General features: G+C 41.5%; 1 protein-coding gene across 1 annotated transcript in view; it reads right to left on the reverse strand.

The window, feature by feature from the left end:
* The window catches only part of DNAH8 (dynein axonemal heavy chain 8), a 329,590-nt gene that overhangs the window by 116,469 nt on the left and 200,729 nt on the right, over positions 1 to 12,392 (reverse strand). The window contains exons 38-41 of the mRNA XM_075863774.1: positions 11,712 to 11,865; positions 11,207 to 11,370; positions 10,495 to 10,597; positions 8,632 to 8,736 (exon numbers count right to left, since the gene is read on the reverse strand). Of these exons, the coding sequence (XP_075719889.1) occupies positions 8,632 to 8,736; positions 10,495 to 10,597; positions 11,207 to 11,370; positions 11,712 to 11,865 (526 nt within the window). The remainder of the gene's footprint in view (positions 1 to 8,631; positions 8,737 to 10,494; positions 10,598 to 11,206; positions 11,371 to 11,711; positions 11,866 to 12,392) is intronic.

Raw genomic sequence — 12,392 nt, forward strand, 5'->3', positions numbered from 1 at the left:
TTTTTACTCAGCTGCTTTTCTCTCTCTTACCAACTACAACCAAACTCTATGATACGCGCCAAACCTAATTTCTCGCCTTCATTGCAACTCATTATGATTTCATTTCGACGATAGAAGCAACAACAACAGGTAAGTGTTACTGGACGTGGTGGACAATCGAGTTGGAGCGTAGGATTTTCGGGTGGGAGTGGTCGACTGGTGGATAAGAGCGGGAGGGGGGAAAGCCAGAGGTGGTGAAGCCCAAAAAGGCTAATAAAAGCCAGAAGAAGATAAAAAAAAAAAGCCAGAAGAAGATAAAAAAAAAAAAGCCAGAAGAGGCTAATAAACGCACGGAGAGGCTAATAAACACCAGAAGAGGCTAATAAAAGCCCATAGAAGCCACACTTATATTTTTTTCTAATATTTCTTAAAAATACTTTAAGAGGCTCTGTCACCAGATTTTGCAGCCCCTATCTGCTATTGCATGTGATCGGTGCTGCAATGTAGATAAGAGTAACGTTTTTATTTTAAAAAAACGAGCATTTTTGGCCAAGTTATGACCATTTTTGTATTTATGCAAATGAGGCTTGCAAAAGTACAACTGGGCGTGTTTAAAAGTAAAAGTCTAAGTGGGCGTGTATTATGTGCGTACATCGGGGCGTGTTTACTACTTTTACTAGCTGGGCGTTGTGTATAGAAGTATCATCCACTTCTCTTCAGAACGCCCAGCTTCTGGCAGTGCAGACACAGCGTGTTCTCCAGAGATCACGCTGTGTCGTCACTCACAGGTCCTGCATCATGTCGGACACATCGGCTTCAGTTGATTCTGCAGCAGCATCAGCGTTTGCAGGTAAATCGATGTAGCTACTTACCTGCAAACGGCGATGCTGCTGCAGAATCATCTGTAGCCTCTGGTGCCGGTGTGTCCTCGCTCGTCTGACACGATGCAGGACCTGTGAGTGACGACACAGCGTGATCTCTGGAGAACACGCTGTGTCTGCACTGCCAGAAGCTGGGCGTTGTGAAGAGAAGTGGATGATACTTCTACACACAACGCCCAGCTAGTAAAAGTAGTAAACACACCCCGATGTACGCACATAATACACGCCCCGATGTACGCACATAATACACGCCCACTTGGACTTTTACTTTTAAACACGCCCAGTTGTACTTTTGCAAGCCTCATTTGCATAAATACAAAAATGGTCATAACTTGGCCAAAAATGCTCGTTTTTTAAAAATAAAAACGTTACTGTAATCTACATTGCAGCGCCGATCACATGCAATAGCAGATAGGGGCTGCAAAATCTGGTGACAGGGCCTCTTTAACATCATTCTTTTTGCTAGCAAACCCGTGTAACGTGTTTTCTATACTAGTATACATATAAGCTGTGTCGTTCTTTCTCAGCCAATTCCGTCAGTTTACCTGAACAGACGTCTTGTTGAGAGCTGGTCCTGTGTGTCACATCTAAGTTATGACCTTAGATGTGATCGATATCATGTGGATCCTGTGTGTCAGAGACCTGCAGAACTCGCTCTCAGTCGAGCCGTCTGTTCAGCTGAACTGATGGAATCGGCTGAGACAGAACGATACAGCTTCTAAGTACACAGGAAAAATAGAAGCTGTATCGTAAAAAGAAAACTTTTTTAAATAAAAGTCAATTAGACAAGTGATTTATAACACAAAACTCAGTGATTTAATAAAAAAACCAAAATAATTCCATGAGGGTGTGTACAGCCTTTAACCCCTTCCCGCTTCTTGACGTACTATTCCGTCATGGTAAGCACATCGTTCATGCTCCATGACAGAATAGTACGTCTCGGGAGGAACGGCCATATCGGCCTCCCAACACATACAGGAGCTGTGACAGCTACTGTCTAGTACAGCAGTTGCTACAGCTCCTTCAGCAGGTACCGATCACGGTGTCCCCACTGATTAACCCCTTAGAAGCCGCGTTCAATAGCGATTGCGGCTTCTTAGGGGTTAAACCACCATCGACGTCCCGCTACATGATAGCATCCGGCTATGCCATCTACGGAAGCCTAGAGGCTCTAATATATTGCACTAGGCATGTAGTGCAGTGTATTCGAATTGCGATCAGGGACTCTTGCCTTCATGTCTCCTAGTGGGACAAAATAAAAAGGTTAAAAAAAGTTGAGTAAAAATAAAAAAATAAAAGTTTTAAAATAATAAAAGTAAAAATACCCTTTTTTCCCTTATCATTTCTTTATTAAAAATAAATAAACAAATAAACTATACATAATTGGTATCGCCGCATCCGTAACGGCCTGAACTGCAAATGTATTTAGTTATTTATCCCACGCCCTGAATGCCGTAAAAGAAAATAACAATAAACAATACCAGAATAAATATTATGGTCACTTCACCTCCCAAAAAATGGAATAAAAAGAGATCAAAACGTCACATATACCTAAAAATGGTTCTGATCGAAACTGCAGTTCGTCGGCGACGGTAGTAGCACAAGAGGAAGGCCATCCCCCAACCATGCTGCTAAGTTTAGACGCAGAGAAAGCGTTCGATAAAGTCTCCTGGCCTTTTTTGGAGGAAACGCTAAGTAGACGAAATTTTGGGAACGTCTTTGTGGGTACCTGCACTCGCTGCAATCACAAGCAGGCACACAGCTACTTGTTAATGGTCATCTTTCCCATAAGTTGGATATATTCAGGGGCACGAAACAGGGATGCCCGCTCTCGCCCATATTATTTAATCTGTGCTTAGATCCCTTGCTATACCATATATCGGCTTCATCCATATTTAGAGGTATATATATCGGGAACAGTGAACTAAAAGTGGCAGCATATGCCGATGATCTTCTGCTGGTAATTAAGAACCCCAGATTCAGATTGTCTCCGATACTAGAGGAACTACAGATAATTGGTAGACTTTCTGGTTATACACTAAATATGGATAAAAGTGAGGCTTTATTACTGAAGGGCCCAGCGAAACCATTATGGACATTAGGGTGCCCCCTGAAATGGTGTGTAACAGGGCTTAAATACCTGGGAGTGCAGATAACCAGACATCCGGAAAATTTATATAAACATAATATCACAGCATATATCTCTAAACTAGAACAAACAATTAAGCTCTGGAAACACTTTCCGCTCTCGTTTATGGGACGGGCTAATTTACTGAAAATGGTAGAATTCCCAAAACTTTTATATATTTTTCAGTCACTACCCCTGTATCTTAGGCCAAAGGACGAAAAATATATTAACCAATTATACCGAGGCTTTATTTGGGTGGGAGGAAGGCCACGGATCCCGTTTCGTGTTCTGAAACAGCCAAAGGTTAATGGGGGCATAAATTTCCCAGACGTTCGCACATATAATCTGGCAGCCCATGCTAGGGTGATATCTGACTGGGCACAACGCACGGACTACTACACCGCGACGAGAATAGATCAAGCATTTATACCGCATATCTCACTTATGAACATGCTACATTTACCCTATGAACAAATACCTCAGGGGGTAAAAGGGAACCCCACCTTATTGGCCATATGGAAAACATGGAATAAAGTGCGTATGATACTACACCTGGACCCACAAATATCACCATCCCTCACTCTGATTAAAAACCCAAAATTTCAGGGGGGCAACTCCCACCATACATTCACTACGTGGCAAAGAGGGGGCATAATAGACATAGACATAATAGACATATCAAACCTATTGCATTCTACGCAGCACACGGTGCTATCACTGCAACCTTGGTAGTGGGTAAACTATCCCAGAATGAGTGGACGTCGAATTTTGAAAGACTGATACTCAACCCTGGGTCGAGGTCTGCTCAGATATCAAATTCTTATAAACTCCTGCACACACCTATAGATTATACAATAACACAAGTGGGCTTGACGAAGTGGAGGAAGGATGACCCGTCCCTGACGCCCACGGTAATCCTGCAGGCTACTATGGATGCATATAAATTTTTGCCATCAGCCAGATATATGGAAATGTGGATGAAAGTAATCCATAGAGCATACTTGACACCGCAGAGGGGACATAGAATGGGGATCTACTCATCATCTGACTGTTTTAAATGTGGGCAACAGGAGGCGAATTATACCACTGTATGTGGAGATGCCCACTGATTCAGAGCTTCTGGGAGAGAGTTAAAAAATTTGCAACAGATCACATGGTGGGACCTTTTCTCTGCAACGCCTCCTGGGCACTTTTGGGTAGTACGGAATCGGATCCGCAGGAGCACACCAGAAGGGAAACTCGCATACTACACATGATAGCTGCAGCGGGTAGAAAGGCGATATTACAGGTGTGGAATCACTCACAGGCACCGGCTTTCCGCATCTTTTTGGACAAGCTGTCGTTTGTGATGAAAATGGACTGGGTAGAAGCCTCTCATCACAAAGAAAAACAGGTACAAAAATTCTTTCAGATATGGGAGGGATTCATCGCACTGTTACCACAGAATGTGAAAGATAAGATACGCACGTGCTTTTGCTCAACAACATGGTACCAAAAACAAATAATATCAGGGGAAGCTCCATTATAATACCCTGAGAGATATACTGTAGGCTTGGGGTTAATGAGGAAACCAGACGACATGGGATAGTGAGACAGGGAGAGACAGGTCATTTTTGGAGGCAGAGGCGGCGGGTCTATATGTGTTGAAAAAGTTAAGTTTAACAGTATACCACTACAAGAGCGCTACTGTAAGAAGAGGCCTGGCAAAAAACATGATAATTGTTGAAAATGGAGATGTCAAATTTAATATGACATGTATAATATCGAAACTTGATGTGGATGCTGTACTGTTGTTGATAAAAATGTTGTAAAATGAATAAAAACATATTTAAAAAAAAATAAAAAATGAATAAAAACTGATCAAAAAGCCGCATGCACCCCATGAAAACTACAATGAACTCCTCAAGGGGTCTAGTTTCCAAAATGGGGTCACTTTCAAATGGTTTCCCCTGAACTGGTACCTCAGAAGCGCTGCAAATGCGACATGGCGCCCAGAAACCAATCCAGCAAAATCTACATGCCAAATAGCGCTCCTGCCTTTCTGAGCTCTGCCGTTTGTCCAACCAGCAGTTTATGGCCACATGTGGCGTATCGCCGTAATCGGGAGAAAATGCTTTACAAATACTGTGGGGCTTTTTCTCCTTTATTCCTTGTCAAAATTAAAAATTTGTATCTTTTATTAGAAAAATGTGATTTTCAATTGCACAGGCTAATTCCACAAAATGCAGCAAAAAACCTATTGGGTCTAAATGCCCACTATACCCCTCGATAAGTTCCTTGAGGGGAGTAGTTTGCCAAATAGAGTCACTTTTGGGGGGTTTCCACTGTTTTGGCACCACAAGACCTCTTCAAACTGGACATGGCTAATAAAAAGGAGGCCTCAAAATCCACTAGGTGCTCTTTAACTTCGGAGGCCGATGCTTCAGTCCATTATCACATTAGGGCCACATATGGGATAGTTCTAAAAACGGCAGAATCGGGGCAATAAATATTGAGTTGCGTTTCTCTGGTAAGACCTTCTGTTTTACAGGGAAAAATTGAATAAAAAGGATTTTTCCGACAAAAAATTTTTTTTGTACATTTCACCTCTACTTTGCATTAAAATTCCTGTGAACCCCCTAAAGGGTTAATAAACTTTCTAAATGCTGTTGTGAATACTTTGAGGGGTCTAGTTTCTAAAATAGGGTGTTTTATGGGGGTTTCGAATATATAGGCCCCTCAAAGCCACTTCAGAACTGAGTTGGTACCTAAAAAAAAGAGGCTTTTGAAATTTTATTCAAAATATGAGAAAATGCTGCTTATGTTCTAAACCTTGTAACGTCCTAGAAAAATAAAAGAATGTACAAAAATGATGCCAACATAAAGTAGACATATGGGAAATGTGAACTAGTAACTATTTTGGGTGGTATAACCCTCTGTCTTACAAGCAGATACATTTAAATTCAGAAAAATGCAATTTTTTCCATATTTTCTCTAAATTTTGCTATTTTTCACAAATAAACACTGAGTATATCGACCAAATTTTACCACTAACATAAAGTCCAATGTCTCACGAGAAAACAATCTCAGAATCGCTTGGATAGGTATAAGCATTTCGAAGTTTTTACCACAAAGTGAAATTTGGCAGATTTGAAAAATGGGCTCTGAGCCTTTAGGCCAAACTAGGCTGCGTCTTTAAGAGGTTTAGAGCCAATCAGCTAGATCTGTGCTCTACTTAATTCCTTCTGGGCTGCTTCCTAATTCCAGTTATTTCCTTCACTCTGGTTCGTCTGTGCATTCAGGGAGTATTATTGTATTTTTTAACCTTGCTCGTTTACCCGACTACTCTTTGCTTTCTCCCTAGTATTTGCTTCTGTGTATGACCTCGGACCGTTTCCTGGCTACTCTCCTGCTTTTCATTACTGCGCCTTTTGCCGCTCTTGGTTTTCGCCCGGCTTGTCTCCATTGTGGTTATTGGTTTACTCTTGCCTGTTTGCTCCATGTGTCAACGGCTACTCTGCAGACGCAACCTGGGGACTCGCTACAGTGAAGACCAGATCTCTGAGCAGAGGTTAAAGGGTGCAAGCTAGCAGTGTCTTAGGGTCCATTTACACGGGTCAATTATTGGGCAAACGTTCACAATTATTGCCCTGTGCAAACAGGGCAACGATTAGATGATGAACGAGCAAATGCTTGTTTATGAACTGATTGAATCGTTTTAACTTCTGAAAATATTATCGTTATCGGCAGCACATCTCCCTTTCTAAACAGGGAGACGCGCTGCCGACATGATAGAAATGTAGAGATTGTAATAATAGGCACTCATCCCCTTACTAGCTCCTTGTGAAAGGAGCAAATAAGCGCCGATCAACGAGCTGTCTCGTTGATCAGCGCTCATTTACACAGCCCAGGACAGGCCGTGTAAGACCATCACCTTTAGACTCTGCTCACCAGAGTAGCCAGCACCAAGACTGACTATGGAAGCACTTTTACTAGACAGGCAGAATCCTCATTATAATACAGGATGTAACTCAGGATCAGTACAGGATAAGTAATGTAATGTATGTACACAGTGACTCCACCAGCAGAATAGTGAGTGCAGCTCTGTAGTATAATACAGGATATAACTCAGGATCAGTACAGGATAAGTAATGTAATGTATGTACACAGTGACTCCACCAGCAGAATAGAGAGTGCAGCTCTGTAGTATAATACAGGATATAACTCAGGATCAGTACAGGATAAGTAATGTAATGTATATACACAGTGACTCCACCAGCAGAATAGTGAGTGCAGCTCTGGAGGATAATACAGGATGTAACTCAGGATCAGTACAGGATAAGTAATATAATGTATGTACACAGTGACTCCACCAGCAGAATAGTGAGTGCAGCTCTGGAGTATAATACAGGATGTAACTCAGGATCAGTACAGGACAAGTAATGTAATGTACGTACACAGTGACTCCACCAGCAGAATAGTGAGTGCAGCTCTGGAGTATAATACAGGATGTAACTCAGGATCAGTACAGGATTAGTAATGTCATGTATGTACACAGTGACTCCACCAGCAGAATAGTGAGTGCAGCTCTGGAGTATAATACAGGATGTAACTCAGGATCAGTACAGGACAAGTAATGTAATGTATGTACACAGTGACTCCACCAGCAGAATAGAGAGTGCAGCTCTGTAGTATAATACAGGATATAACTCAGGATCAGTACAGGATAAGTAATGTAATATATGTACACAGTGACTCCACCAGCAGAATAGTGAGTGCAGCTCTGGAGTATAATACAGGATATAACTCAGGATCAGTACAGGGTAAGTAATGTAATGTATGTACACAGTGACTCCACCAGCAGAATAGTGAGTGCAGCTCTGGAGTATAATACAGGATGTAACTCAGGATCAGTACAGGACAAGTAATGTAATGTACGTACACAGTGACTCCACCAGCAGAATAGTGAGTGCAGCTCTGGAGTATAATACAGGGTGTAACTCAGGATCAGGACAGGATAAGTAATGTCATGCATTTAGTGAGTCAACTTTTTCTGTTGATTAGTTTGAAAAGCATTCAGAAGTAGTCAGAATTCATTTAATATATATATATATATATATATATATATACATACATACATATATATATATAGAATAAATAAAACACAGTGCTTCTCAAGCTGTGAGACACCCACTAGTTGTTGGCCCAGCAGGTCAGGCAGTTTTGATAAAGGTGATCGTACACTGAACAGTCCTTTCTGTGGCTTCACTAATCTTTGCTTTAGCAATGTAAATGACTCCTTTTATGATTATTATAGGATAGGCCATCAATAGCTGATCGCTCGGTGTCCGACTGACGGGACCCCCTGCCGGCGTCAAACAGCTGTTTTGAAGGGGCCTTTGAAGTGAACCATTGGGCAGTCGGACCCCGAGTGATCAACTATTGATGGCCTATCCTGAGCATAGGCCATCAATTTTAAAGGAAAACCCCTTTAATGTTATTCTTGGTTCAGGAGACAACACAAGACAAATCGAGATACATTTTTAATTTTGGCATGGGACTTCCATTGGTGATGACATAGCAGAAAATGCTTGAGAAGCCCTGATATAACAGAACAGTTAGAGCAAAAGGAGAGAATAAGAAAATGAATGAAATAAAAGTTACCTTAATGACTTCCCCTTCTCGTGAAACTACAGATAAGATCTTGTCGTAGTCTTTATTACCAAATTCTACCTCATTAATATTGTCAGAAAGTGCAGGAAGATAAGGCTGAAATAAATTCAAATCATTTATGGCATCAGATAACATCTAGCATCAAATATGCTGTTTGTAAACGTACATGAATTCTAGTAGTCTCGCCCCTCCTGCCGGCAGGGAGACACATTTGCTGCCTGCATTTAGCCTAGTGATCAGCTATTATCTCACCGTGAAGCCAGATCATTGTGTCATTGAAAAGTTTTAATTTATTATATATGAGATCATTACATATTACATATTTATTGTAACATTTCAGATATATTGGGACTTTGGGTATTTGTAACTTAATTGCTTGTTTCCACATTGTGATCATCTTTTTAAATAGCAATGATTAGTTCTTTAATTACATGAGACTCCAGGATCCATCCAGTGATAATGGAACAGCGTTACAGAAACCTCCTGCATTCAGCCCCATCTCAGACACTCAGAAGCACCAGGAGGAATCTTTTGTCAGGGTTTCCGTCCCATTTTAGGCCTTGACATGTAGACATGCAAATTGATGTGCTCCCTAAGAAAAAATTGTGCCATGCCCTTGTGCAAGGTCGGTGGAGAACGCCAAGGGAAAATGACCCCTGTATGTACTGTATATAGCAATGCTATTTATGCTATTATGAATGTATATATTTGTATTGGATGTAAAGACTGATGAATACAAAGCAAAGAAATATGTGTCGGCCTCTTTATCTTTATTGTCTTCATGTGCCCCCAGCACTAGAGCAACACTAGTTGAGAAAACCTACAACATTGCATTGCAATCTACAACAACTGCATAGTGTCGACAATGTGTTACCGCACTGAGTTTATGTGTTTTTGTTGCATTATTTTTTCATGGTTAATTTATATGTATATTTAAAATATGTCTAAGAATTCTAGACGTTGCGCCCCAGGGGATCCTGAAACCTAGTAAGTAGCTTCAGATAAGGAGCAAGGCAGTGATAACAAGCTGGCCTCGATCTTCACAATCGACACCCAGAGATGTTCAGTAGGCCCAACTGAGCAAAGAGTGGTCCCTGTTAGATGGCGCTATGGATAGAGAGGATTATAATAAAGCATCAGGGACACCCGTCCTCCCTGCTCGATGTGTAGTTACGCCACCCTTTGTAGGCCTTTTCAAATTTAAAAAAACTTGTGTGAACTTAGTCTTAAGATGTGCGTCTAATAAGTCTAAGGCGTAGAGGTCACAAAAGAGCCTTGTGAGTGAAGTCTGTACGGCGGCAGAGTCCATAAGGTTCCATATTTAGAGACTTATGCACTACTTGCCCCTCCATACTCCGTCTCCATGCAACACCTTAGGGTATGTTCACACGGCCTATTTTCAGACGTTTGTCAGGCCATAAACGCCCTGAAAAACGGCTGAAAAAACAGAAGCTGAACACCTCCAAACATCTGCCCATTGATTTCAATGGGAAAAACAGCGTTTGTAAAAACGGCACGTAAAAAAACGTCCCGCAAAAAAGAAGGGCATGTCACTTCTTCAGCCGTTTTTGGAGCCGTTTTTCATTGTCTCAATAGAAAAACAGCTCCAAAAACGGACGTAAAAAAATGCATCAAAAAACGCCTCATGCATAAAAAACGGCTGAAAATCAGGGGATGTTTTCCCTTAAAAACAGCTCCGTATTTTATGGCCGTTTTTCGTTTGCCATGTGAACATACCCTTATTCTTACCTAGAAGCATTCAGAAAACTCTGGTAATACCTTGTAATATTATTATACTAATATAACAATTATTGTATAGCCTCTCCTCAGTCATAGAATTACAGATTATCATACCTGAATGGTGTGCGAATCACTTGCTTGTCCAAGAATCTCCAGAAGTACAGGGTCCGATACAAAAAAAAATCTTGGAAAAACGAGTCTTTTTCGCTCCAAATACCTTAAAGAGAAAACGAAAACCATATTCACATATTCATTAAAAGAAAATGAATAAATCAATAAAATCTAGTAACTATACATAGTGCGGAAATGTATAAAGTGAAGCCTATATTGTGCACAGGATTTCTTTAGAATGTAAGCTCTGACATACAGTGATCGGTCGGTCATCTCTTGTTTTAATGTAATTTAAGCACAAACAAATTCCTTTAATCCAGCGTCAATGGGAGCTGATAGGAGATGAATTGTCAAATATTCTGGGTATCTGTCCACAAGCAGCAGAATTAAAGTCTGCTAAATGCTAAGCGATAGATCTGCACCCCATCGATAGAGGCCCAGCCCAGGTCCCACATCAAGGCACAGATCAATCATCTATTTGTCATTTTTAACTTACAGCTATGTTGTTGTCCGGAATGATCACCTGCACAGCCGAACAGTGAAACACTCGTTTTAGTGATCTATGTAATTTGTATGGCCATCTTAAGATTTACATACATACAACTGATATACTGTAGGTTGCATAGGACATGAAATGAACCAGGTGCATAGTGGAGATACTGGACTACGGTCGCCATCAGCCATGATTACTGTAGCATTATACGACATGTCTTACCCTGTGAGTGACTTCTGACAGATCTCCAGCTGTTCATGTAGATGAGGTAGCAGGTTGATCAAGGTCTCATCCCCAACACAACACTCAATGACATTGGCTTTGTCATGCGCTCCCTGCATCAGCTTGACCCAGGTCTTGTCTATGTTCTTGAACCGTTTGGCCTCCTGCAGGTCAATAAAATACTTTTATCTGTATATTAATGATCAGGCGATTATCATTTCTGCAGTACGGGCGTGTTCACATGTATACATAGGCCTCTTATATTCACATCACAGTTGCCCTTCCGCTGAGGGGTTCCGTCGACTGCGCTATTGATTCCATAAAAACGATGGAACCCTGTCACAACGGTGACAAACGGAAAACATTAGCTAGGTTTCCGTCACCATTGAGTTCAATGGTGTGGGAAACGGAAGCTGAGGGTTGCGTTTGCCTTTCCGTTGAGGGGTTAACCCGACGGAAAGCGCCGCCTCAGCGGAAAGCGACGGTAATTTGAACACAGCCTTACCTGAGGTAACTGATAGGCTATGTCTCCAGAAACAAAAACAGCTTCCAGGTAAATCCAGAGCGTCTGAACCAGTAACCACTCCTCTAGGATGTCCGATGATGTGCTCAGCTTGGAGATCCAACTCTGAATGGTCTTTTTAAAAGGTTCATTATATCTAGAATATAAAAGGGAGAATTTTAAGGGAGGCAGATCTGAGCACAGGCACTCGTCTACTGCAACTTCATCCACCAGACAGTATTTCATTCCCAGGTAGATTTTATCAGCAATACAAATACACAGCATTTCCTATCATTGCACAAATATTGTATTCTCCCCAGAGAACTCAATGGGCTTTAAAATAAACAACCTCTTCTTTTTCCCATAAATATTTAATCTGTGTTTGTGCCTGGGCGCTAAGAGAAATTCAGCTGAAATGTGTCTGAACAACCACTGACAGACCACTGCCACAACACATTCATTTAAAGGGATTCCCTACTTGTTCGAAGGGTCTCTTGACAATAAGCTGATCACAAAGTCTTCCCCTGCTGGAACCCCCAGCGATCAGCTGTGATGTGCAGGGAAACCTGGCAGTAAAGGGCATTTTACACCTGCCGATATTCAGCCGCTGCAGCGAGACATCGTTGATCAGCGCTCGTTTGCTTCTGTCACACGGAGCTATGTATGCGGATGAGCGGTCGTTAC

The sequence above is a fragment of the Rhinoderma darwinii genome, chromosome 4, assembly GCF_050947455.1.
Source record: "Rhinoderma darwinii isolate aRhiDar2 chromosome 4, aRhiDar2.hap1, whole genome shotgun sequence".
NCBI lineage: Eukaryota > Metazoa > Chordata > Amphibia > Anura > Rhinodermatidae > Rhinoderma > Rhinoderma darwinii.